Source organism: Pseudopipra pipra, chromosome W (assembly GCF_036250125.1).
Source record: "Pseudopipra pipra isolate bDixPip1 chromosome W, bDixPip1.hap1, whole genome shotgun sequence".
Classification (NCBI taxonomy): Eukaryota; Metazoa; Chordata; class Aves; order Passeriformes; family Pipridae; genus Pseudopipra; species Pseudopipra pipra.
Genome location: NC_087580.1, coordinates 53,863,409 through 53,888,926, shown reverse-complemented (window position 1 = coordinate 53,888,926; position 25,518 = coordinate 53,863,409). Strand labels below are relative to the sequence as shown.

Here is a 25,518-nt window from a genome sequence, read left to right as displayed (position 1 = left end):
TACTTCCTGCAATTAACTACCTAGCTGCTTTAGCTCAGTTCCATAGCATTGGATTTGCAAATGGTGGCTTTCCAGTAAGTTGTTAGGAAATGCTATCAAAAGCCCTCAGATTGAGTCAAAAAAAGCATACATCAGTTACGAAAGCAGCACCAACTTCTAACCCCTTAAATTGCTCTTTAAAGATCTGCTGTCCCTGGGTGGCAACAAACGGGGCCCAGATTAAACAGATAAAAACAAATTATTGCATTTTTTAATGCCATTTCATTTCTTGGATACATTTAAAGAAAACAGAAGCAACATCCTGTTTCTACATTGCACATATTTGAGTTTCAAGTAATTTTATTCTTCAAGAGAGTCCAGATCTGATTTTTCAGCTTGTTCATAACATAGCTGCATTAAACATTTATGAGAAAACTTCAGCTTTACTTGGTTTTACACTCCAGGCAACTTCCTGAAGGGATAGGAAACACAAAGTTGGGACAGGAAACAAAATTCACTGATTTTATGTTTCAATAAAGCTACCAGCTTTCAGGTGCACTATAGCAGGCTAGTCTTGGGGTGGAGAAGGGGCAAAGAAGGAATTCTTTGAGTTCAATATTGTTAGGTTGTTTTTTCATACTAAAAAGACAAAACTGTGCACACAGTAACAAATACACAAAGCAGACCTTGACTGATTGTGAACTACAGATCAAAACATTACGTCACTGATTTGCAACTTAAAAGTTTTCTCCCCAGACTACACATGGTGAGACTGAGCAGCAGTTTACTACTCAATCTCCAATACATAGCATTTGGCAACCCCTATATGTTTGTAAAACAGGCTGAAAGTATAAGGCAAAGGTCTATTTTTCACTCATTAGCATTCTGAATCTTAAATAAGCTATTGAAACCAAGTAAGCAATATGCTTTCACACAGGATTGTGTTCTGCAAACAGCAGTGTTCAGGTATTTCCATTGTAATTAATACACAAAATCAACTAGATCTAACTTATTGGCGCATCTTGCAATTAATTTGATCACTTAGGAGGATAAAATTGCCATCTTTGTTTCAGTGGCACAATGTTAAATGTACTGTTTACAGTGAGAGTTAAGAAAATACCTGGTATGTAATTGCTCTGTGGTTCAATTCCAGCTGGAAAGTTAGTGTTTTCAGGAATGGAATGGGTATAGTCATCGAGAGGCGGCAGTTCTGTTAGAATCTCAGTGTGCCGTGGCACTAGTACAGGAGGCAAGACTGGAAAAGTAAAATTCAAAGTATTAGTAAGACCCTCAAAATACACACTTGTGTGAGCTAAAAGGAAAAAAAAATATATCTAAACCATCTAACAATCTCTTCAGATGTTTTGAAATTTTCTGAATCTCAGTACCAATAATACTACAATTGTACTACTAGTCAGTGGAAGAAACAGATTCCTGAAGTGCCTCTTGAGTAAGACTATTCCACATTAGCAAAGGTAAATCATCTCTGTTCTCCTTTTCAGTCCAGGTCCTATTTAGCCATCTGGAACCTGCTAGCAGTCCTGGAAATGTTAATCGGGGTAAAGGTATCTCCACATTTGTAAAGATTTTTCAGTAACTTTACTATTAAAAACTATCAGGGTGGTATTCTCAAAATCTGTATCTCTAAGAATCTTGTACTTTTGGCAAGAGAAAGCATCATCTTTTTCTTTTTCACTTATAACATTATGCTTATCAAGTATGTATAGATGCTATACAAAGTCAGAAGCAGTCTTCCTACCTGGTGTCTCCACTCTCTGGTAGTGGTAAGGGTTTACACATACTTCATCCTTTTTAAGATTAAAAGCATATTCACAGTTTTCAATTGCTTTAAGTTCATGGTGACTGTGAAGATCTGGCCAGCGCCACAAACGACAGTAAATAACATGTGGTAATCCTTTACGATGAGATACCTGTAGACGGCCATCGAGAGATCTAGAGGGGAGAAATGTTGAGAAGTATTTACAGACTGCATGCTGTCTCTTAATCACTCAAGCAACAGTGTACACATGAGATGGGTGGTTTATTCATTCTCAGAATTCAGAGGATTGACACTGCTAGTGACATTTATACTTTTGTTAAAAGGCTTCAAATGTGATAAAAATGATCATATCTAGTAGTTTCTTATTTTTGAGTTGCTCAAATTATTGCCAGTGAATTTAGAATTCATTAAAAGCCACTTTACATTCAATCAAGTATTTTGGATGATTGCTTCATATATTTTTTTAAATGCAGAACAGTTGTTAAAAAATAAATAAATAAAATCACACACTTAATGGTCCCTTCCACTACTACACATCAAGGTTTTGCTATGGCATAGATGCTTTATGGTTTTAAGTATAAGAATTCCAACAGGACTGCAAATAAGCCTATAAGCAGTCAGCTGCCCAAGTGATCCACATGGCAGCATAACTGTAATGCAAAAAGCATGAATGCACCTCTTTCAAGGGCTGTACAGTTTATCTTCTTGACTTCATCTGCCTTGCTACCAGCTGAAAATGTTTTGCTAGTTTTAAGACAGACTGCATATGCTTACACAAATGCAGATGTTTATGATTGTTATGGGATGGGAGACAAACCTCAGTACACAAATCAAGTAATGTGACATGAAAAAATAAAGACCCTGTTTAGAAGTTGCCCACCATTAACTACTGAAGAATTTACAAACAATTCTTTAGTAGCTCGTATCTGAGCCAATTAGCAAGATTTAACTGAAAGCTTGTGACATACAAAGCAGTTTAATCACTTTGTAAGATTAGGTCTAAAGAATTAAGTTTCCAGACTTTGTTAATTTAAATATCAAATCACATTAGAGCTTGCATTTAACAAGTCTTCCCATTCTTTCAATAGCACTGGTGTGAAAAAATGAATATTGCAGAATTAGTTTCATTGGTCAAAACATCAGCTAATAACACTTGGATTTCTACACTGGCAAGCAAATATTTTAAAATGCTGTACCATGAGAGGCCTAGGAAGCATTTTAGTCTATTTTATAGCTAAAGCATCCCATTACAGACCCTCCAAAGCCAATCCCTCCCACAAGATTTCTATGATGCAAGAGAGGGCAGAATATTCACCTGGTTTGTTCAGAGAAGCTGTAAAGGCCTGTTGTATCCCACTGATCTATCGTGTTTGGTGTACTCAGTCCCCAAATTTCAGAGCAAGTGCTGTGCATAAATTGAAAACAAAATCAAAAAATTGATATGAATATGGAACATGGTTATTCAAAACACCATGATGTCAAACATGGAAAAACGTACAGAATACTTCCTCTCACATAGAAGATAGAGCATTGTTAGACTTGAATTTAGATTGACATCTCATGCTATATTTTCTATATGAAGGAGGCTATCAAAATGGAACAAGTGATTCAAAGTAAATGATAAATGTTTTTAAAAGGTGAACAAGTTCTCTGCTTTTAAGTAGTCAATACAGTTGTAGTGTTACTTAAAACAGGCAAAACTTCTTCAGCCTAGCTCTTAAAAAAATTAATTTTAAAGGATAGTTTCTGGGTTTGGGTTTTTTTGTTTGTTTTTAAACATAAGCTTCCCTAAGACTTCAAACAAATGCCATGTGTATCTTAAACTGAACATCACAATTTTCTGTACTCTCCTTGATTAAAGAACTAAATATTCTTTTCCACAGTATACAAAACACAGAATGTTTAACACAGTTTTACAGTATAGTATTTTAGGATTCAACTATAGGATAACAAACCTTCAATTGCTAAATCAAGGAGGAGGAAAAGAGAGATAACTAATTCTTTACCAAACTGATTCAAGGACAAGATCACAACAGTAAAGAAAAAGGAGCCTTCAGTCATAGGCACAAACTAAAAGCAGCGTCAGATTTAAATAAAGCAAGAAAACTTCGCACCTCAGAAACTAAGAGAATTTGGTTCACAAGCAACTTACATCTCCACTTCCTAATTACAGAGCCTGAAGTTTGACTGGCTGCTACATTCCCTTTAAAATTAATAGCTAAAAGAATCCAAGTTCACCAAACTCCTGGTTTTAAATATAGATGTTGTGACTTAAACATTCATAAATTTGGATTGAGTGCTTACGGGAAGAGAAGTAGGTATTTTTATTTCTCCTCCCTACACAGGGAAAATTCATTAGTGTTATGAAACAGGAGCAGATAAACATAAGTGTAGGTTATCGATGAAGGGAATTAATGGTTCTTGTCCCCTTCTTGCCTGTTCCACACACCTCATTTAACACCATTCCAAGGAGGCTGAAATGTCCATGCAATTGAGCAGCAACTTAAATCAATAAACTGGCTATCTGACTACAGAACACACGTGGTGGAAAATTTATGTTTTGAGAGTTACTTTTCATCCAGATCACTTCTATTCGCTGTAGAGCTACATGAGCACTACAAAGGAGGAATGAGAGTATAATTGTGGGCAGCAGCCTGCATTTATCACAAATAAAATTGTTAAATAAAATATAGCCTTTGACATTTTACTGATTATGGACACAAGTAAAATCTTGTAGTAGAGAACTTTTTGTCTAATAGAGAGCAGCAGTGTCAGACAAGAAGGCCCATTCGCTGATATAGATCCAGCTCTTCCAAAGAGCCAAGTATCCTGAACAAGTTACATCCATCTCAGAAACAGGCAGCATCACAGCTCTCTAGAAAGAGTAGGCCAAGAGGGATCCTGACCATCACTGCATCAGCAGAGCCTACAGCCTCTCTTTTTCACATTCCTAAGACATCTGTAGGACGATAGACTGCCAGAAGCTGCATAAGGATTGAAATAGTTGCCCCGAAGACACATAGGCAGCCTGTGGGATGCCAGGGAGCATCCCAACACTGTATTGTGTCCTTAAATATGCACCACTACTGCTGGTAAGACAGACCATCACGAATATTAAATCAGAAGAACAATCAGCAGACACAAAGCCTGCTGCATATTAATTGACACAGTCAGCTCACTACCTTTGAGCAATGGATCCTTTATACAAAGCAGTGCTCCAAAGCTGACACTGTCACACAGATTACACATTCCCAACATTGTGGGGTGCATCACTGGTGTAAGCAGGACATGCCACGCATTTGCTTCACAAGACTTAAGACAGCATATGCAAAAGTAAAATTTCACAGTCCTTGACAAAACATGATGAACAGGAACAGTATTTTATATTGTTAACCTCTTCTCTCTATAAATATTCAACCTATCAAAGCTGACACCATATTTCATAATCTGCAGAAAGACAAACAGTATCCTGAAGTGACTGTGCGATGGAGTCCTAGGTTGCAATGAAGCTCAGGACACAACAGAGGGAGGGCAGGCCAGGAGGGAGAAAAAAAGCGAACAGTTAGAGCAAAACTGCTCCAATATTCAGCAGTTTACATGACATGCTGTCTTCTAGGATGTATGTCTGCTTAGAGTTGGGATTAATATAAATATTTTACTAGGTCATCTACACTAGGACTATACTCAACTCCAGTAATCCACAAACAAACACAGAAGAGTCTGCAGGAAATCAACTTGTATGATCAATAAAGTCAGCTCAAAATAGCTTTTACTGTTGACTGGAAGAAACATCTGAGGAAATGCTGCTTGCCACTGTAGGAAGAAAATTCATGCAGCCAAAGCTCAGCTGGAGTTGAAGCTGCCAGAAATGGGGGGGACAATAAAAAGAGTTTTTTCAAACATATTAATGGCAATAGGCAGTATAGAAATATCATCAACCTGTTATGGGATGAGGATGGTCACCTCACAAACAGGACAGAGATAAGGCAGAGGTGTTTAACACATTCTTTGCCTCTGTCTTCAATGCAGATGATGGACCAAAGGGGTCTCAGTGCCCTGTCTTAGTTTTGATTTGGCTCCCCGCCAAGTCCCCAAGACTCAGCAAAAAGCCTCTGGCAAAGAGTGAGAGAGAAAAAAACTATGAAAAAACCCAGAATAGCAGAACTATATACTAAAATATATATATATTTACGTATAGTACAGTTATATACAGTTAAAATACTATGTACATATAAAAAAGAACCCCAAACAACACCCCAAAAGGAGAAGGGAAAAGGGACAAAAACACAAAAGAAACCCGAAGCAGGTATGCACAGTCAATAAAAACTAGCAAAAGAAAATCTTACTACTCTCCTTGAGATAGTAGAATTGCGCCAAGCACTGCCAGCACCCTCCGCCTCCCGGAATCGGCAGAAACAACAGGCCCTGTAGGGCTCAACTCCCAGATGAGCGAGACCAACCGCAGGGACCTGCCATTCTCGAGTCCACCAGAAGAGAAAAGGGGAGAGCCTTCTCTCTCTCCTTCTTATTTATACCTCTGCTTATGTAAAGAATAGCATGGAATACTGGGAAGATAGGGTACTTCCCTGGTTACAAGCTGGTCTCCAGGAAGGCCTAGACTAAAACTATCTCATGCCCTTAGCTGGAGGACCATGACTGCAAGAATGATCAACTCCCAGTCGACCCTGAAATTGTGCGGGATCTGCTGCTCCAGCTGGATTCCTACAAATCTATGGGGCCTATAGCTGGGAGAATGACGAAACTGAAACCAGTACACCACTGAAAGCTCAACAAAACACAATATTTATTGCAAAGAAGTAGCCAACAAAATGAGAACCCGAGAGAGAGGGAAGAGGAGGAAAATAAGCCCTCAGTATGACCCCCCCACTCATTCAGGTGTTACTTACGAGGTTGTCTTACCGATCCCAGAATGCCTAGAATTCCCCATAGCAGCAGCTGCATCCTCGGATTGTCAGCAGGCTCACAAGATAGCGGGTGTCTCCGCAAAAGGCAACGTTGTCCTTCACGTGAAGCTTGAGTCCCCTCCCAGGAAGAGCTGTCTGCTTTTTGTACAATTAACTCGTGACATCTACCTGGGGAGGTGTGGCCAGCACCCCCCTGTTATGTAAGTGGTGCCCCTTCTGCACACGTGTGTGTGCAATGGAATTTTCCCGCGCCTGTGTGCTACACTTCGGGAGGTCTTTCCTCAATGAGTCTGGGGGCTTACTTCATCATCTTCTTCTTCACTTTCTCCTTCAAATGTCCTTGGAGGGCCGTCGGCCAATAGTGAGGCCCCAATTAATTTCAGTTTATACAAGATGCTCCCTTCAAGGACGAAGTTCTTGTTATCAGTGCTTGTTTTCTCATAACTTGGTAGGAAAAGAACAGACTCTCACAGGTGGCTGGGCCAAACACAGACCAAAGGTAGCAGCATCTAATTAAGCATGAATATAGGGCCTGATGGGATTCATCCCAGAATCCTCAAAGAGCTGGTTGATGTTATTGCAAAACCTCTCTCTATGATTTCTGAGTGGTCTTGGGAATCCTGAGAGGTCCCAGTTGCCTGGAAGCTGTTGAATGTTGTCCTAATTTTCAAGAAGGGCAAGAAGCAGGACCCTGGAAACTACAGGCCTGTCAGTCAGTCTCACTTCAGTGCCTGGTACAGTTATGTAAAAGACTATTCTGGGAGGTATTGAAAAATACCTGAAAGACAACAGTCATTGGTCGCAGCCAGCACGGTTTCATGAGAGGAAAGTCCTGCTTATCAAACCTGATTTCCTTTTATGACAAGGTAACCCACCTAGTTGATCAAGGGAAGCCCATTGATGTAATCTTTTTGGATTTCAGTAAAGCTTTCAATACCGTCTCTCACAGGATCCTTCTGGACAAAATATCCAGCACACAGCTGGATAAATATGTCATGTAGTGGGTGAGCAATTGGCTCACAGGTCAAGCACAGAGGGTAATAGTGAATGGGGTAACATCAGACTGGCGACCTGTCACTAGTGGGGTTCCGCAGGGCTCCATCTTGGGCCCTGTGCTCTTCAACGTCTTTATAAATGACTTGGAAGCAGGACTGGAAGGGATACTAAGCAGGTTTGCAGCTGACACAAAACTCAGAGGAGCTGTTGACTCCCTCGAAGGCAGGGAGGCCCTGCAGAGAGACCTCAACAAGTTAGAGGACTGGGCAATCACCAACCATATGAAGTTCAACAAGGGAAAGTGCTGGATTTGGCATCTGGGATGGGGCAACCCTGACTGTTCATACAGACTGGGGAATGAGATGCTAAAAAGCAGTGCCGCAGAAAGGGACCTGGGGGTCCTGGTTGATGGCAAGTTGAACATGAGTCAGCAGTGCCCCCTGGCAGCCAGGAGGGCCAACTGTGTCCTGGGGTGCATCAGGCACAGCATCACCAGCCGGTCGAGGGAGGTGATTGTCCCACTCTGCTCTGCACTGGTGCAGCCTCACCTTGAATATTGTGTGCAGTTTTGGTCACTGCAATATAAGAAAGATATTAAGCTGTTTAGAGAGTGTCTGTAACACTCCAACCCTGGGAGCTGCCAGCTCAAGGTCTTAGCTAGGAGTTTTACTTTAATATATAGATATGGGGTTCTTTAATACCTTGAGATAGTGTCAAGAGAATAAGCCATGGACTTGTTCCCAAGGGATTTCTTTATTAATTTTTTGGGAGCAAATAAGGGAACTTGGCCAAAGTTCAAAAAGGACACTGCACAAGCTAGATAAAAATGTTCCACCACAATACTGACTCAGCATATACTACAACCCTTAAGTCAAGATCCAACCAATCCACAACACTTAAGTCAAGATCCAATCCCTCCAGCTCCAAGTCACAGTAAGCATCAAGAAAGGAGCAAAGAAAGAGAAGCAGAGGGAGCAAGAAGAGAGAAGGAGAAAGAGGGAGAGAGAGCTACCACTGGAACCTTGTAGAAGACCAGCTCTCACACATCCAGGTGGCAGGGTCGCGACACAAGGCAAACACATGCCTATGGTGTTATTTGCTCTGGTCCCTACGGCAAATCCCTCCAGGCAGGGTCTCTAACCCACCAGCCACTCTGGAGTTCCAGGTCAGGGTGAGGGGCAGTGTTCTCACTGTCCCTGACATCTGAGCCTGGCTTAGGGGCTCCAGGAGGTATGGTGTGTTATAGTTTTCCCAAGTTGTCTGTGACTGACAGCTACTCCGGGGCTTCCCCATGTCGGTTCCAGGGATAAGATGCCACCTCACCTCCGTGAGGTTGGACCCATCCCTTTCCCCCTGCACACACACACACACACACACACACACACTCCCCACAAGGTGGTTCTGACCCCATAATAACTGATCTGGTGTCTAACGGTGTCCAAAGGAGGGCAACAAAGATGGTGAAGGGTCTTGAGGGAAAGCCATATGAGGAACAGCTGAGGGCACTTGGTCTGTTCAGCCTGGAGGAGACTGAGGAGAGACCTCATTGCAGTCTACAACTTCCTCGCAAGAGGAAGAGGAGGGGTAGACACTGATCTCTTCTCTGTGGTGACCAGTGACAGAATCTGAGGGAATGACCTGAAGTTGTGTCAGGGGAGGTTTAGGTTGGATATTATTAAAAGGTTCTTCACCCAGAAGGTGGTTGGGTGCTGGAACAGGCTCCCCAGAGAAGTGGTCACAGCACCAAGCCTGACAGAATTCAAGAAGCATTTGGGTGATACTCTCAGGCACAGTCCTGTGAAGGGCCAGGAGTCGGACTCGATGATCCTTGTGCGTTCCTTCCAACTCAGCATATTCTGTGATTCTGTGAAATAAAGTGGTCTCTCCACTCTCCTGCTCACATAAAAGATCCATTGCCTGAGATGCAAGACTGTCCCCCCCACTACATCACCCAGACAATAAACTAGGGCTCTTAATATTCACACACATGCACACCAAATCAGAATGAAATTCCTCACAACCCTAAAAAGCATACTTCATGCACAGCACTTCCATGAAAGACCACAATATATTCATTCATACGCGAGCAATAGCCCGATGGAGGGCAGACACACCTACTCATCCCAGAAAGTTGGTGCTGGAAAGGAGACTGCATTCTGAAAGATGTTTTAGCAACCACTATAAACAGCCACTAAAACCATCTGAAGGGGAAACAGGAGTACAGAATTAGTGACCCAAAATAAATAGGAGGCATTCTCTCCTTTCTACCTTTCTGAAGCATCTAAAACCCCTTGTGATGTGAAGAGTCCTTTATGCCTTAGTCCATAAAGAATTTAGGAGAATCAAGGATTAACATCTGTACTCATAAGTTAAGTCTTGTCCAGAAACATTCCCATGCCCTGGAACATGATCATTTATGCTAGAAAGCAGCTAGGACATTCCCCATCACTGGGCCATGCCAATTACTGTTCTCCCACACAATTCCCAGGTTTGTGAGTGGCACATCATCAGAACCATTTCAAAGATATTTACATATGAAGTACCAGAAACTCTATACAGAAGTTGCTAAATATTGTCACAATTCACACATAACTGCAGTTCCACTTTCTTCTTCAAAGCAGAACAACTGTAAAGGAGCTAAAAGGCACTGAGTTCAGTCCATAGCCTCCCCTTTACTGAAGTGGTAGCACTAGAAAGATGGCAAATAAAACCTGAAATACAAATGGCATCATGCTAGTCAAAGCCCACATTATACAGAAATCATTATAGAATGGTCTTGGACATTTACTTGCTTATTTGTGAAATATTACACTGAGTCTCTAACACTTTTACTGAATCTTTCATATCTTTTAAAATCTACAGCCACTAACAACTCGGCCAAGTCCATGTTCAAGGCGATCTTCTTCATTTGTCTTTTTCCTGCATCTTATAATCACGAGCCTTTCTTCCACTGTATCTAATTTGTCTACCCCTACATTTTCTGAGGCATTTGTAGTGCTGGAGCTGTGACTGAAATGAAAAATAATTGCAGTAAACCATGACAGTACCCCATTTATCCCTTTTGAAGTGGGAGATGAGAATAAAAGTTAGTTTTCAAAATCTAGAATTCTTATGTAAAGTCTTTCCTATAGATGTGACTGACATTTGTTTTCACTCACATTTTCACTGAAAGACTAAACAAGAAAAATGAAACAAAAAATATGATCAGGTTTTCACTTGAACTAGAGAAGTTACTTAGCACAGGGACACAAACACCTTTATACCAGCCTAACATTTACAGGACTTACTACCTTGACTGATATTTTGTCAGGGGGGCAGAAAAGAGTTGCAGAATTTGCTTCAAGAGCTACACCAAGCTATCCAAACTAGAGTTAGAGCAGTAAGAAATGACCACTAGATTTATAGAATCACATTTTCTCATAAAAAATGGGCAAATGCCAATGCATTAACATTGCTCATGGCTGTTTCTGTAAAATTTGCCTGAGAAAACAGGTTGAAATCTGCAGATTGAAGATCTGTATCTTGCATACTAACTGATTTTTGCTTGGTTGGTTGGTTGGTTTTTTTATGGGTTTTGTTTGTTTGTTTTTAAAATTTTGCTATATAAGATCTTAGATCCAAGACTTCACACAGCAACATACGGAGCAAGAAACCAAGGCAGGAATACCACTATATCGACTTCGACTCTGGTTCATCACTGGTGTAGCTCCTGTGAAGACACTGTCCATTATGCTCTACTGATACTAACTTTGAGAAAAGGATCAATGAATTGATGGATGAAAGAACAGAATCCTTCCTCTCATACCAGTTATCTTCTTCCTGAGGCACCTCAGGTTCAAGAACAACTCAGAGGGAGACATAACAAACCTTTGGAACTAGTTCAGAGAGGGTCTCAAAGACAACAGTAATAGGAAAGCCTGATTTGACAGGCTTGGGTGTAATACAGATGAAACAAAGTCAGCAATTAAAAAAGTTCATTGGCTTACATACAGTATTGTATTCAGCACAGACAGTTCCTACCAAATCTGCCAGATTACACCTTGGACTTCTGGCAGGCAGACTTTGGCTTGTTTAGGACATCGATTGACAGAGTCCCTTGGGAGTCAGTCCTGAAGGGCAAAGGCATCCAGGAAGGCTGGATGTGCTTTAAAAAGGAATTGTTAAATATTCAGGAGCAGGCTGTCCCCATGTGAAGAAAGACAAGTTGTCGGGGGAAAAGACCAACCTGGTTAAACAGAGAACTTAGGTTGGAACTTCAGGAGAAAAAGAGAATCTATCCTCTCTGTAAGGAGGGTCAGGTAACTTGGGAGGACTGCAGGGATGTCGCGAGGTCATGTAGGGAGAAGATTAGAAGGGCCAAAGCCCAAATAGAACTTGATTTGGCCGCTGCAGTTAAAGACAACAAAAAGTTTCTATAAATACATTGGCAGTAAAAGGAGGGTCAAGGAGTGTCTCCATCATTTGTTGAATGCAAAGGGTAGTGTAGTGACAGGGTATGAAGAAAAGACAGAGGTACTTAATGCCTTCTTTGCCTCAGTCTTTAATATCAAGACCAGTTGTTCTCATGATACCCAGTTCCAAGAGCTGGAAGTTAGGGATGGGGAGCTGAGTAAAGCCCCCGTAATCCAGGAGGAGGTGGTTAGTGACCTGCTATGCCAATTAGACATTCACAAGGCCCTGATGGGATCCACCCCAGAGTAATTAGGGAACTGTCAAAAGAACTTGCCAAACCACTCTAAATAATTTACCAGCAGTCCTGGTTAACCAGAGAAGTTCCAGCTGACTGGAAATTAGAAAATGTAACGCCCATCTACAAAGAAGGGTCTGAAGGATGATCTGGGGAACTACAGGCCTGTCAGCCTTACCTCGGTTCCGGGCAAGGTTATAGAACAGATTGCCCTGAGTGCCATTACATGACACATAAAGGGGAACCAAGGATCAAGCCCAGCCAACATGGATTTATGAAAGGCAGATCCTCCTCGACCAACCTGATCTCCTTCTATGACAAGGTGACCTGCTTGGTAGATAAGGGGAGGGCTGTGGATGTGGTCTATCTGGACTTCAGTAAAGTGTTTAACACTGTCTTCCACAGCATTCTCCTAGAAAAACTGGCTGCTCGCGGCTTGGATGGGTGGACTCTTTGATGGGTAAAAAACTGGCTGGATGGCCTGGCCCAGAGAGTTGTGGTGAATGGAGCTAAATCCAGTTGGTGGCCAGTCACTAGCGGTGTTCCCCAGGGCTCAGCTTTGGGGCTTGTCCTGTTTAACATCTTTATTGATGATCTGGACAAGGGGATCGAGTGCATCCTCAGTAAATTTGCAGACGACAACAAGTTGGGTGGAAGTGTTGATCTCCTTAAGGGTAGGAAGGCTCTACAGAGAGACCTGGCCCAACTTGACCAATGGGCTAAGGACAACTGCATGAGGCTCAATAAGGCGAAGTGCCAGGTCCTGCACTTGGGTTGCAGGAACCCCATCAACAATACAGGCTTGGGGAGGAGTGGTCTGAGAGCTGTTCAGCAGAAAGGGACTTGATGGTGCTGGTTGACAGCTGGCTCAATATGAGCCAACAGTGTGCCCAGGTGGCCAAGAAGGCCAATGGCATCTTGGCCTGTATCAAGAATAGTGTAGCCAGGAGGACTAGGGAAGTGATCGTCCCCCATACTCGGCACTGGTGAGGCTGCACCTTGAGTACTGCATTCAGTTTTGGCCCTCTCACTTCAAAAAGGATGTTGAGGTGCTGAAGCCTGTCCAGAGAAGGGCAACAAGGCTCATGAAGGATCTAGAAAATGTCTTATGAGGAACAGCTGAGGGATCTGGGTTTGTTTAGTTTAGAGAAGAGGAGGCTTGGGGGGATCTCATTGCTCTCTACAACTACCTGAAAGGAGGTTGTAGCGAGGTGGGAGCTGGTTTCTTCTGCCATGTCTATAGTGAGAGGACTAGAGGAAATGACCTTAAGCTGAGACAGGGGAGATTGAGATTAGATATTAGAAAAAAATTTTCACTGTTAGGGTGGTCAGACATTGGAATAGATTGCCTGGGGAGGTGGTGGAGTCACCATCCCTGGAGGTGTTCAAGAGGCGTCTGGATCTGGCACTGGATGATATGGTTTAGTGGTTACAGTGGTAGTGCTAGGTGGTGTAAGGACTTAAAGAGCACAGTTGCCTGTCTGAAACACTGTCAAGGCTGCAGAAGAAACTTGCCATAAACCACCACAGTGGGAACTTGAAATAAGCACAGAAGGGAGGGGATCGTGACAGGAAGGCACTAATTCCAGGCCTGGCAGAGGCAAGATCTAGTTAGCACATCCTGGTCAACACATCCAGACAAAAATTCCCATTGTGGCAAACTGTAAGAAAGGAAGCAACTGCTCATATACATATCACCCCAAGTTATGGGAACAGCATCTGCAAACACCCCATGGATACCCAGAACTTGGACTGTATAAAGGTGGTACCCTCAAAAGAATGACTCCAGGACCCCCACCACCAAGAAGCCCAGGGTACTGAAGGACCAACAGGATGCCACTGGATCCACAGGTAGTGACTACTTTTTGCTTGATCTTGTTCTCTCTCTCTCCCCCCTCTTTTCTATTTCTTTCTCTCTCTACCTCACATTCATTGTTAAATAAAATTCGTATTATTGACTTCAGTATATGGTCTCATTTGCACCTTAATTTGGGCAGAGGCATCTCACTAATCAGATCTTAACATGAAATTGGTGTCATGGACAGGATACTGTTCTCTGACCCAAAGTGCAGATTGACAATAGTACAGATCTCTCTGAGGGAAATTTTGTAGCACCCCCTGTGGGAACTTTTAGAAATGTTGCCACGGATTCCCTCTGAGGGAAATCATGGATTCCTCTGTGGGAAATTTTGGTTCCCTCTGAGGGAACTTTTAGGGAAATCAGCTGTCCAGGGTGGCCAGTGTAAAGAAAACATTTTGTTGTCTTTCCTTGAAAAAATCTTTAGTTGCCCCTCTCCCCCAGGGGTGAAGTGGGCACAAGAAAATTGGGATAATGAGCAGGCAATAGCAGACCACATAACTAGTTCACTAGCCAAAAGAGGGTTATGACCAGAAAAAGGTAAATCAGTTGTATGTGCCTTTTTGGGTGCTGCCCTTAAGGCGGCACAAAAGGAGCAATTAGTTACTCAGAAATCTGAAGATGAAATAATACTATCTTTATAAGATCCGGTGAAAGAATTGCACTATCAGTTAAATGTGGAAAAGGAGAAGAGGCTTCACGCAGAGGCGCTGCTTGTTGCCCAGCTCAAAAAGAGGCAGCAGGTGGAGGCATTGCTTGCTGCTGAACACAATCATGTTGGAAAGCTTCAGGCGGAGTGTTGGGAGAACAAAGATTGTGTGTGAACAATTTCCTCTGCATTTCTGTGAGCCTTACCTTGGCATGGCTGGGTGCAGACAGTGAAAAGAACTGTGTAGCTAACATGGCTTCAGCCTTTGAAGTTAGAACAAAGGTTAAGGTGGAGTTTCAAGAGGGTGAACGTGTGCCCTCAGCTCATATGGATACCTGTTGTGGTCCAATTAGCAGTGGACAACAAAGTATGTTTCTCTTATGTATCCAATGCTGTGTGAAGAAGAATCACACGTCCGGGTGTAGCAGCAGTATATAATAAGTGTTCTTCTTGTAATAAACGGACATTTTGATGACCAAATTGGCCTGTGAGCAATCTGTTCCGTGCCCCTCCACCGATAGTGGAGCTTTGGGATACGCATGAGAGAGAGAATCTTACGGGAAGAATTGCAGGATGTAGAACCTGTAACATTTTCAGAAACACAGTTTCATAACTCAGATTTTTTGTGTCCAGTGGAGGAGTTGGGAGACAGTGAACAGTGGAGGAGTTGGGAGACAGTGAACGGGTCTGATGTTCTGATAAAGAGCGAAACAATGTTTGCATTGACATCTGATGATGGGGAAGTAACATTACAACCCCTAATTAAAACTGAAACCACATACGATTGTCAGGGTCAGCAAACTGCTACTAAAACAGTGCCGTATATGGCTACTGAGATATCAAAGTTTGGCCATAAATCAGGTGAGACTGAAATCCAGCAAGTGGAATCTCATCAATGCATCCCATACATTCGGCTTCCAGTTGGTTCTCATCAACAATTAATAAAATTTCTAATAGGTACAGGAGTGCAACATTCAGTATTAATGCAGTGGGATGCCAAGAAGCTGGGTGTATGACCCGGACGGCAGAGTTAAAATCACTGGAGTAAACAGAGCAAGTGTTATCTGCCAAACTGCTGAGGTTAATTTATGGCTCCTGAGTGAGAAGCAGAAGTCTTCTAACCTTAATTCTAAAAGAAATCAAGAGACTGCAGTGCACTTGCTCTGCACAGCACCTGCACTACCTGATTCAAGGATTCCTAGTGTATCACAGTGCCAGATTGTTGTTGCAGCATGAAATGGAATTTCTGAAGTTATAGATGATTTGGCTCCACTAACAGCTGCAGTACCCAACATTGCAAACCTAACAGCCACAATACAAGCACCCACATGCTTCAGCATTGACAGGGTGGTTTCACACTCCCCTTCTAATTCTCCTGTCTGGCTGGTGAAAGAGCTGAACAGACAGTCGTGGCTTAAAGTTTATTACAGGCAATTGAATGCCAATACTGCACCTTTAACCACTGCTGTGCTAAATTTTGTGGAACTCGTAACTCACATTCATAGAGCGTCCCACTTGTGGATGGCAACACTAGATGTAAAAGATATGTCTTTTATGATTCCATGCCAGAAACATGACAAGGCTCAATTCGCGCTTCCCTGGAAGGGAGGGCAATACACCTTTAACAGATCTACACAGGGGTATAAACATTCATCCATGATTGCACATGCTGTGCTTGTTGAAATTTTATAAACAGTCTCACCCCTTCCAGATTTGAAATTAATGGAGACTCCCTTGAAAAGGTAGGGGAAGCAACAACAGCAGTGGAGCAAACACTTCATGAAATAGAGGTTGAGATTCCACCTGAGAAACATCAAGTCCAAACTGTTAAACAACTTGAGCCACTAAGGGGTAACCTGTCTGGACCAACCCCTCCGAGACTTGCATTGTTTTCTTTTTCTAGGAATGATACCAGCATACCCTCACTGAAGATCAAAGGATGTGAGTCATCCCCTAGGGACAATTTCCCTCAGGAGTCCAAGGCTTTGGTCCCCTCAGCCCCTCCAGAACCCAGACTAGCTGGTTTAACCAGTTCAGAGTGAGGGGACTAGCCAGTGGCTTTACACGAGAAGGCTCACAGAAAACAGCCAGGGAGATATAATAATCACTTTTGCCTCAGGCCCTTTTAACTTTTTGGTTACTTTTGTGTTAAGACACAGGAACCAAATCAACACTTGATGGATTGTTCCTTCTTTTTAATAATTAGTCTGCCATAGGCCAAATTTTCACTTTTCTTTTTATAGGAACCTGCTAACAGATGAGATTGAGCTGCATGGAACTGATGAAACTTTTAACTGCCCCCACAATTGTTTGCATTACCAGTTTATTAATTTTTGTGATTTGTGTTTTTATTGTAACTTGTTAGGAGACCAAATATTAGTAGGACTATATAAAACAGACCATTTTATGTATTGTTAGTTTGATTTTTTGCTACGTTTATTTTGCCTTTCTACTGGAAAAAAAAATGGTGTGGGAAAAGCTTTTACTTTTATCTTATGGATGTATAACTTTGTGTCAACCACTTGAGAATCAGGGAATTAGACTAAATTTAGCCTGGGAGTTGGTACAAGGATTTATGCATATTTGGAATCAAGGAATATGTATTAACCTTCCCAGTTCTGCCTCAGAAGGCTTTAGATTTATGATGACTTGGCTAAATGTTTTGGAGTTATTAACAAGTGAACTAAACAAAAGAAAATGTTACATGGAAAATGGCTGAGTTTCCCTTCCTAGTCCAGAAGGAGGGACAGCGATGGACCACAAATGGGACATGGATAGAATACAAGAAAGCCTTTTACCAGCTCCCAGGTAACTCTTCCTGGAACCACTTATGGAACCAAACATGTTACATAACATTGTAAAATGTTACTTCTATTCCCTCTGCAACAGTATCACAGTGAGATTCTCCTGTCAGGAGTGAGTTTTTCCTAAGTAAATCAGAGACTTGTATTCTCACATGAACATGTCTAATGTGCTATTAAGTTTTCTACCATGTGTCCTAAGGGCTTTTAACTTTACCTCACTTTTATTTATGCTAATCAGTATGGTAACTATAGCACATTCTGCACCACAGATGCTTCTCAGTTGTGAGTGCAATTTACTGTGTCAGAAATTGTATAGGAATGTGATGAGGGCAGTTTGCCCTCTGAAATTAAAAAAAAAACAAAAACCAAAAAAGCAACAAAAAACCCCAAACAGGGATAACAACTACATTTTTGAAAGGAAATTAATTTGACTTATGACACCAACAGTAAAGCCAGTTTCTGTTTTGTGTCAGGATTAAATTAAAACAAAGCTGTACTCTATCCCCTGGAGAAAGAGAATATGGGCCTGATGGAAGGATGTTTGAGTTTTTTTGTATTTTGCATGAAAATTTTGTACATATAGACAGCCTAGTTGAAGGTACATGCCCCCAGTAAATGGACCAGGTATGTGTTCAGAGAACTTACAAGTCCAAGAAGTGTCAAAAACGGCTTCACAGAATTGGTGGGAATTAGATATGTCTTTCTGATCAAACATCAGAACTTTTCCAATCACTCCAACCCAAAGACTGGCTTCAGGGAATTAGCCAAAATTCCTGGCTGATGTCCAAACTCCCATCCTTGAGACTCATGGTGTGGGGGCAGTAGCTAATGACAATTGGGCATCTGCAACCACCCTGTGGATACCCGGAACCTGGACTGTATAAAGGTGGTACCCCCAGAACAACTCCGGGACCCCCACCACCAAGAAGCACAGGGTGAAGAAGGACCAATGGGAAATGGTTGGAACCACGGGTGGCAACTATCTTCTGCTTGATATCTCTCCTCTTTTCTATCTCTCAACCTCACATTTATTGTTAAATAAAATCTGTATTATTGACTGTGGCATACGATCTCGTTTGCACCTTTATTCGGACAGAGGCATCTCTCAGTAATAGGATATTAGGAGGCAGACAGTTGGACTGGATGACCTCATAGGTCTCTTCCAACCTTGATGATTCTATGATTCTAAGAGGAGACATGCTTCTGTCCCAATGACTTCTGAGGCGGCTCAAACTCCTTCATAGACTGCTAATATGTCTTTTTCAGTTGGAGTTTAGTGGGCTTCTGATCCTTGATAACCCTAGCTCCAAAACCCTAATGGTCGACCTCAGGTTTCTCCTGATGTTCTTTGCCAGAGGCTCCAGCTGAGACCATGTTCCCCAGCTGCAGTGTAGAGGATATTTTGCATGGCTGGTCCCATCCAAACAGGCCCAAGAGATATCACACGACCTATTTCCTGTTTGATCTGTTCAAAGGCCTGTTGTTGCTCAAGGCCCCACTCGCAATGGTTCTTCTTCTGAGTCACTTGATAGAGGGGGGGTCACAAGCTGATTATAACCTGGAATGTGCATCCTCCAGAAACCCACAAAGCCTAGGACAGCTTGTGTTTCCTTCTTGTTAACCAGTGGAGACATCATTGCTATTTTATTAACCACATCCATAGGCACATGAAGTGTCCATCCTGCCATTTTATTCCCAAGAACTGAATCTCCTGTGCAGGTCCCTTGACCTTGCTTTTCTTTATGGCAAACCCAGCTTTCAGAAGAATCGGAATGATTCTTTTTCCCCTTCTCAAACACTTCTGCTGTCTTGCCCCACACAATGACATCATCAATATATTGTAGATGTTCAGGGGCATCACCCATTTCCAGTACAGTTTGAATTAGCCCATGACCGATAGTAGAGCTCTGTTTCCAACCCCAAGGCAGTCAATTTCAGGTGTATTGGACACCCCTCCATGTGAAAAGAAACTGTGGTCTGCACTCTGCGGCCAAAGGAATTGAGAAAAAAAAATGCATGGGGAATGTCAATTATAGCATACCACCTACCTGCCTTCGACTCCAGTTCATATTACAGCTCTAACCTGTCCGTTACAGCAGCACTCAGTGGTGGCGTTACTTCATTCAGGCCATGATAGTCTACTGTTAACCTCCACCCTCCATCATACTTTTGCACTGGCCATATGGGACTATTAAGAGGCGAGTGAGTCTTGCTGATCACTCCTTGGCTCTCCAGTTGATGAATCAGCTCATGGATGGGAGACAGGGAGTCTCAGTTGTTGCGATATTGCTGCTGGTGCACTGTCCTGGTAGCAATTGGCACTTGTTGGTCTTCAACTTACAGCAATCCCATGATGAAGGGATCTTCTGAGAGGCCAGGCAGGATAGACAATTGTTTGATCTTCTCTGTATTCACAGCAGCTACACCAAAAGCTCATCGGTACCCCTTTGGATCCTGGAAGTACCCTCTCCTGAGGTAGTCGAAGCCAAGAATACAAGGGGCCTCTGGGCCAGTCACAGTGGGGTGCTTTTCCCACTTGTCCCCTGTTAAACTGACCTCAGCCTCTAATACAGACAACTCCTGGCATCTCCCTATCACTCCAGAGATCCAAATGGGTTCTGCACTCCTGTGTCTTGATGGCACCAGTGTCTACTAAAGCTTTATACCTCTGTGGGTCTGATGTGCCAGGCCATCAAATCCACACAGTCCAGTATGCCCAGTCATCCCTTTCCTCCTCCTGGCCGAAGGCAGCAACCCTCTATTCCTGGTCAGAGTATTCACTGTCTGACCTTTACAATGCAAGATCAGAAGTCCCCTCACCAGGATCAGAGGAGGTGATTTCAGCTCTTCCATGTCTGGAAAATCACCAGTTGCCTTCTTGGGTCTCTGCGGCAACTACACTGACAGCCTTCTTGGGTGACCACTTCTTAACAGCTCTCTTCCCTCTCAGTTCACACACACAGGCTTTCAGCTTAAAGGTGGATTCACCATTCCACTTCCTCATGTCTTCCCACTGGTAACACAGAACCAGAGTGTGCCATGTGGCCTGCACTTGGGGCTTCCTTTCCCTCTGACCAGGGCAGGAGAGGACTGATCTCTTGGGCTGCCCCTGACAGCTGAGGTGCTGACCCATAGGGATGTGGAAGTACCCAGAGTTTCTTCTACATTTTGAAACGAGGAAGACACCATCTCTACAGTTGGTGTATCCATTTGCAGGTAACACAATGCTACCAAGCTGCTGGAATATGATGCAGGGGTGCTTTGAACCACCTTCCTCTACATGGCCATTGTGCAAGGAACATCCTCTGAATCTTTAGGGACGTTATCCCTTTTTAGATTGCTATAGATGACTTCCACCACTTTTAATTCTCTCAAGTACTGGATACCTTCATCTGCAGTGGTCCACTTTCCTGGGGAGTTCACATGATCTTCCTTAAATGGATATCTTGCCCTCATGCTTGAGAGGAGCCATGTCCAGAGACTGCAAATTGCTGCCTCTTTTCCAATTCCTCTTTCACTTTCCTGATCTCTAGCAAGGGATCCCAGCTGTTGGGCTCCAGGACCTTCTACTTGCTAACTATCAGCCCCATTATCCCAGCATTGAAGCAGCCGGGTAGAAATCTGCTCACCTGGCTGGCAGCTGTAATCTTTTTGCAAGTCTCGGAGTTCTGATGAGGTCAGGGACCGGGTAACTTCAGTTTCCTGTTTGATTTGTCTTGCTCCTTTCAATGTCTTTGTTGAAGGATGGGCTTCTTGATCTGACCCCTTCCCTCCTGATTCTCCTTCTTTTTCCTCCTCCCTTACTAATCAATGATATGGACCTGTAGCTTGCCTTATCCATTTTTTCTTTTTTACTACTGGGGCAATTACTGTAGTTGTGGTTTGAGTCCCTATCTCAGCCAGTGTCCTCCAATGCAGTTTGGGTCCCTGCCTCCACTACAGTCCTCTGAGAGTACTGAACTGTGGCTCAATAGGCACAGGCCAGGCTGCAGTACAGGTGAGAAGTTGCTGGGTTTCACTGGGGTAGGCAAGGTACCCTTACATCATGTGATGCATCAGTTTGCTAGGGTTGATTACCTGTTCAGGTGTGAAGTCTCAGGTAATGGGAGGTGTTAGCCACCCTTGGAACCTGTCCAAATCCCTCCACACACCCTGCCATCCAGGAACTGGATGCCTCAGGGCACATTTCAATATCTCCTCACCTAAAGTTTGTTTTCTCTTACACCAGGATGAGACCAGATTCCACAAACCCCATGGTATGGTAACAGTATTAATTAATAGTATTAAACAGCTCACATAAGGATGAACAAGGACCATGGGAACCTGCATTATAAAACCATCCACATCAGTCCCAGGTAGGAAGAGGGAGATGTATTCCCTCATCGTCCCCAGAAGATAGCTCACCCAGCATGACAAGGCCATCAGTGTAAGGGCAAAGCACAGAGCCATTGTTTATATTAGTATGTTCCTAAACTTGGCAAAATAAAGTGATAAGCAGTGCAGCTGACAAACTCTGTGTTCCGCACAGGAGCTTGCTACTCGATGGTTACTATTACTATAGCATGCAATATATATAACTGCCTTTGTCTCGCCCCGCATTGTGTGCCAAAAAGGACTGTGGTAGGTTGACCTCATCTGGATTCCAGGTCTCCACCAAGCTGCTCTATCACTCCCCCTTCCCAGCCAGACAGGGGAGAGGAAACAAGATGGAAAATAACTCGTAGGTGGAGATAAGGCAGTTTACTAAAGCAAAAGCAGAAGTTTGTGCACGCAAAAGCAAAGAGGAAAAAAAAATAATTTTATTCTTTACTTCCCATCAGCAAGCCATGTCTGGCCACTTCCCAGGAAGCAGGGCTTCAGCACGCAGAGCGGTTGCTCTGGAAGGCAAAGATTGCAAATAATGAATGGCCCCCTTTCCTCTTCATTTCCTCAGCTTTTATATCTGAGTTGACATCATATGGTATGGAATATCCCTTTGGTTAGTTTGGGTCAGCTGGCCTACTTGTGTCCCCTCCCAGGATCTTGCCCATCCCCAGCATAATGATGAGGGGGGGAATATTGGGGAGACAGTGCTGATGCTGTGACAGCACTACTCAGCAGTAGCCAAAACACTGGTATGTTATCAACACCTTTCTAGCTACCAATGCAAAGCACAGCACTGTGAGGGCTGCTATGGGAAAATGAACTCCATCTCAGCCAGACCCAATACACGTCAAATAATTTTTCTCAATTACTCAAGTCATCCTCCAAGTGGATGAGCAGCTAATGCTGCCACATGCACGTGCTGCTTTGCAATTGATCGACAGCTGAAAAAAATATGTGATATTTTAGCTCTGCAAGACATTTGCCTGGTCCACATTCTCTGAAAAATATGCTAACTGGCAAAATGATTATTCTTGGAGCAACAGTTATAAGATCTTTCAGTACCTCATTTCAAGCTGAAGCTGCCTCTGGACAGCTTCCCCTATAAATTATACACCCATCTCAAGAAACCCAGGAAGGCACTACACCCAGAATGATCCCTGCTGCAGCCCAAGCCATGCACACCTAGCAGAAAATGGGTAAACAGAATACATTGAACTTGATCTGTGTTCTAAACAAGGGACTATCTCTAAAAATGAGGGATATGAAAATTTAAAGAAACATCAAGTAATATATAACTAAGGCATTTAGTGTTTCCTATAAAGTATTTCAAATAAAGTTAAGGTTTGAACCATAGAGGAAGCTTTCCCAAGCAATATACTGGGGAAGAGAACTGAATGGTAGTGGTGCCATCACTGTTATATCATTTTGCTAAAATTAAATACAAAATTAAGTCAGACAATGATGTTACCAGCATTCACAGCAACGTCCATATTTTATGAGAAATAAAGAAAATTCACAACTACCAAGGAAGCCATAAAAAGGCTTGAAGAGTTTCATTGTTCTGATACAAGAAAGCAGTATTTTATTTTTAAAATTAACTTAGCAAAAACAAATAAGGCAATATAATATCTCAGCAAACATGCTAAAGCAAAAATCAAGAAAGCAACTTAATAGCCAAGGTGTCTAACTATAGGCCCCTGTTCTCCTCAGGCTCAGAACAGAACACAGGATCCCATATTAGATACTGTTGACAGAAAATCTGAGTGTGCAGGGGATACCCTTAGAACAAAAATCAAAATCTATTTCCTGAGCTTCACTGCCTAGAGGTAGACAGAAAGGACACGTTAAGATCGCAGACAAGTCCTGAAGCCTTCAAGCATCTTGCTCACAATCCATACCCAGTACATGCATCTCAAGATGATACCCACAAGCGCTCTTGCCTCACATGCAAGTGCTCAACCGTTAAAGCAGTTTCCCAGGACATCCAACAGTTTCTTTTCCTCACTCCACCTACCAGGAGTCAACCATGTTCTACCACCATATGCCCTCTGCTGAGGCGACAGTTACCCTGCTCTCTCTCTGTCCTATTGCAGACAAAAAGATGGGAGTTTCAAAGGCTTGAGGAACATTAGCATTCAAGTGAACAGTTATGTGGATTCTTGCTGGAAGGAGAGCTGTTTAAATCCTTATTGGAATGTCTGTGGTTATTGATCAAAACACTGAACGTTTCCCACATGATGAAAGACATGGCTCCAGTAAAAATTTCTTCCTAGCATTTAACAGACTATTACAGCATTTTTAAAATAGCCGTCACCAATGCAGCTTGCAGCATGTACAAGGCCTTCTGTTCTCTTACTATATTCGCCTAATTGAGATGTATAGGTGACAGCAAAACATTGATTTTTGGTTACTAACTGTGCTTAGACAAGACATCAGTCTGCAAAACCAGTACATGGGACAAGCAGAACATTAGACACTCAAAATTTAAATACAAAGGAACTAAAAAGGTATTTTCATTATTAATTTTGTTGAATTCATCAATATGGACACACTTGAATTCTTTCCCCGATATGGCTGTTAAGTTTATATTTAAGTTCCTCCCACTATAACAGAAGGGGATATTTATTACAGAAAGACAGTAAAGAACTATCAATAAGCTTTGGTGATTTGAGGCTGCACTGCTGTGGGCTTACACTAACACAGCAAGGTTCAGAAGCCAATCTTGGAAAATGTAGTTGGACCCCATGAAATCAACATTTGAGTTATCTATTAAACGGAAAAGACTTCAACCAAACACCTGAGTCAAACACTGTTCCAAACACAACTTTCCATGCCACAAAGCTGCAAGATTCCATATCAGTTGTCATCAGCCTTTCTTCATGATCAAAATTGCAAAACTACAGCATGAGATACAATTATTTCAAATGTCAGAGGGACCTGACTTGTAGTCTCCCACAAAACTAAAAGGAAGTAAATACCAGCTCTGAGATGTAACTTGCCAATTCAACTAAACAGTAACTTTGAAATTTTGCATATAAACAAAACTCAGAGTATGCTTCTTTTGCATCAGGCTTTTCTCCATCCAGTATCCAAGAAAAGATAACCCAAGCATCCAAAGAAATGGTCAGTTTATCTACAATTATGGGCAAATATTCTAAGCGAAAACTTTCAATTCTTGACCTACTAAAACTTGCTTGTACATTTCAGAATAAAAAGCCACAATTTGGGGAATCTTTTCTGAACAAATGCTGAAGTCAGATTACTGTGCAGCATTTGCTGCTCAAGGGGATTTTCCCAACCTCATTGTCTGCCAATTTTGAAGCATATGCAGCAAGATGTGAACTTACTCCAGCTCCAGATTGTTCTCTTGTATTCTGCCAATCAGCTTCAAATAATGCAGCATGACAGAAGCCAAAGAAAGCTGTTAATGATAAGACTACAGAATTTTATACAGTAAATTTTAGTTTTCCACCAA

General features: G+C 42.5%; 1 protein-coding gene across 2 annotated transcripts in view; it reads right to left on the bottom strand.

The window, feature by feature from the left end:
• LOC135405093 (mothers against decapentaplegic homolog 2-like) overlaps positions 1-25,518 on the bottom strand; it is a 70,836-nt gene that overhangs the window by 18,550 nt on the left and 26,768 nt on the right. Inside the window, exons 3-5 of one of the 2 annotated variants that reach the window (XM_064639805.1) lie at positions 3,075-3,164; positions 1,739-1,932; positions 1,100-1,234 (exon numbers count right to left, since the gene is read on the bottom strand). In XM_064639805.1, coding sequence (XP_064495875.1) covers positions 1,100-1,234; positions 1,739-1,932; positions 3,075-3,164 — 419 coding nt within the window. The remainder of the gene's footprint in view (positions 1-1,099; positions 1,235-1,738; positions 1,933-3,074; positions 3,165-25,518) is intronic. The other variant, XM_064639806.1, reaches the window with a different exon arrangement.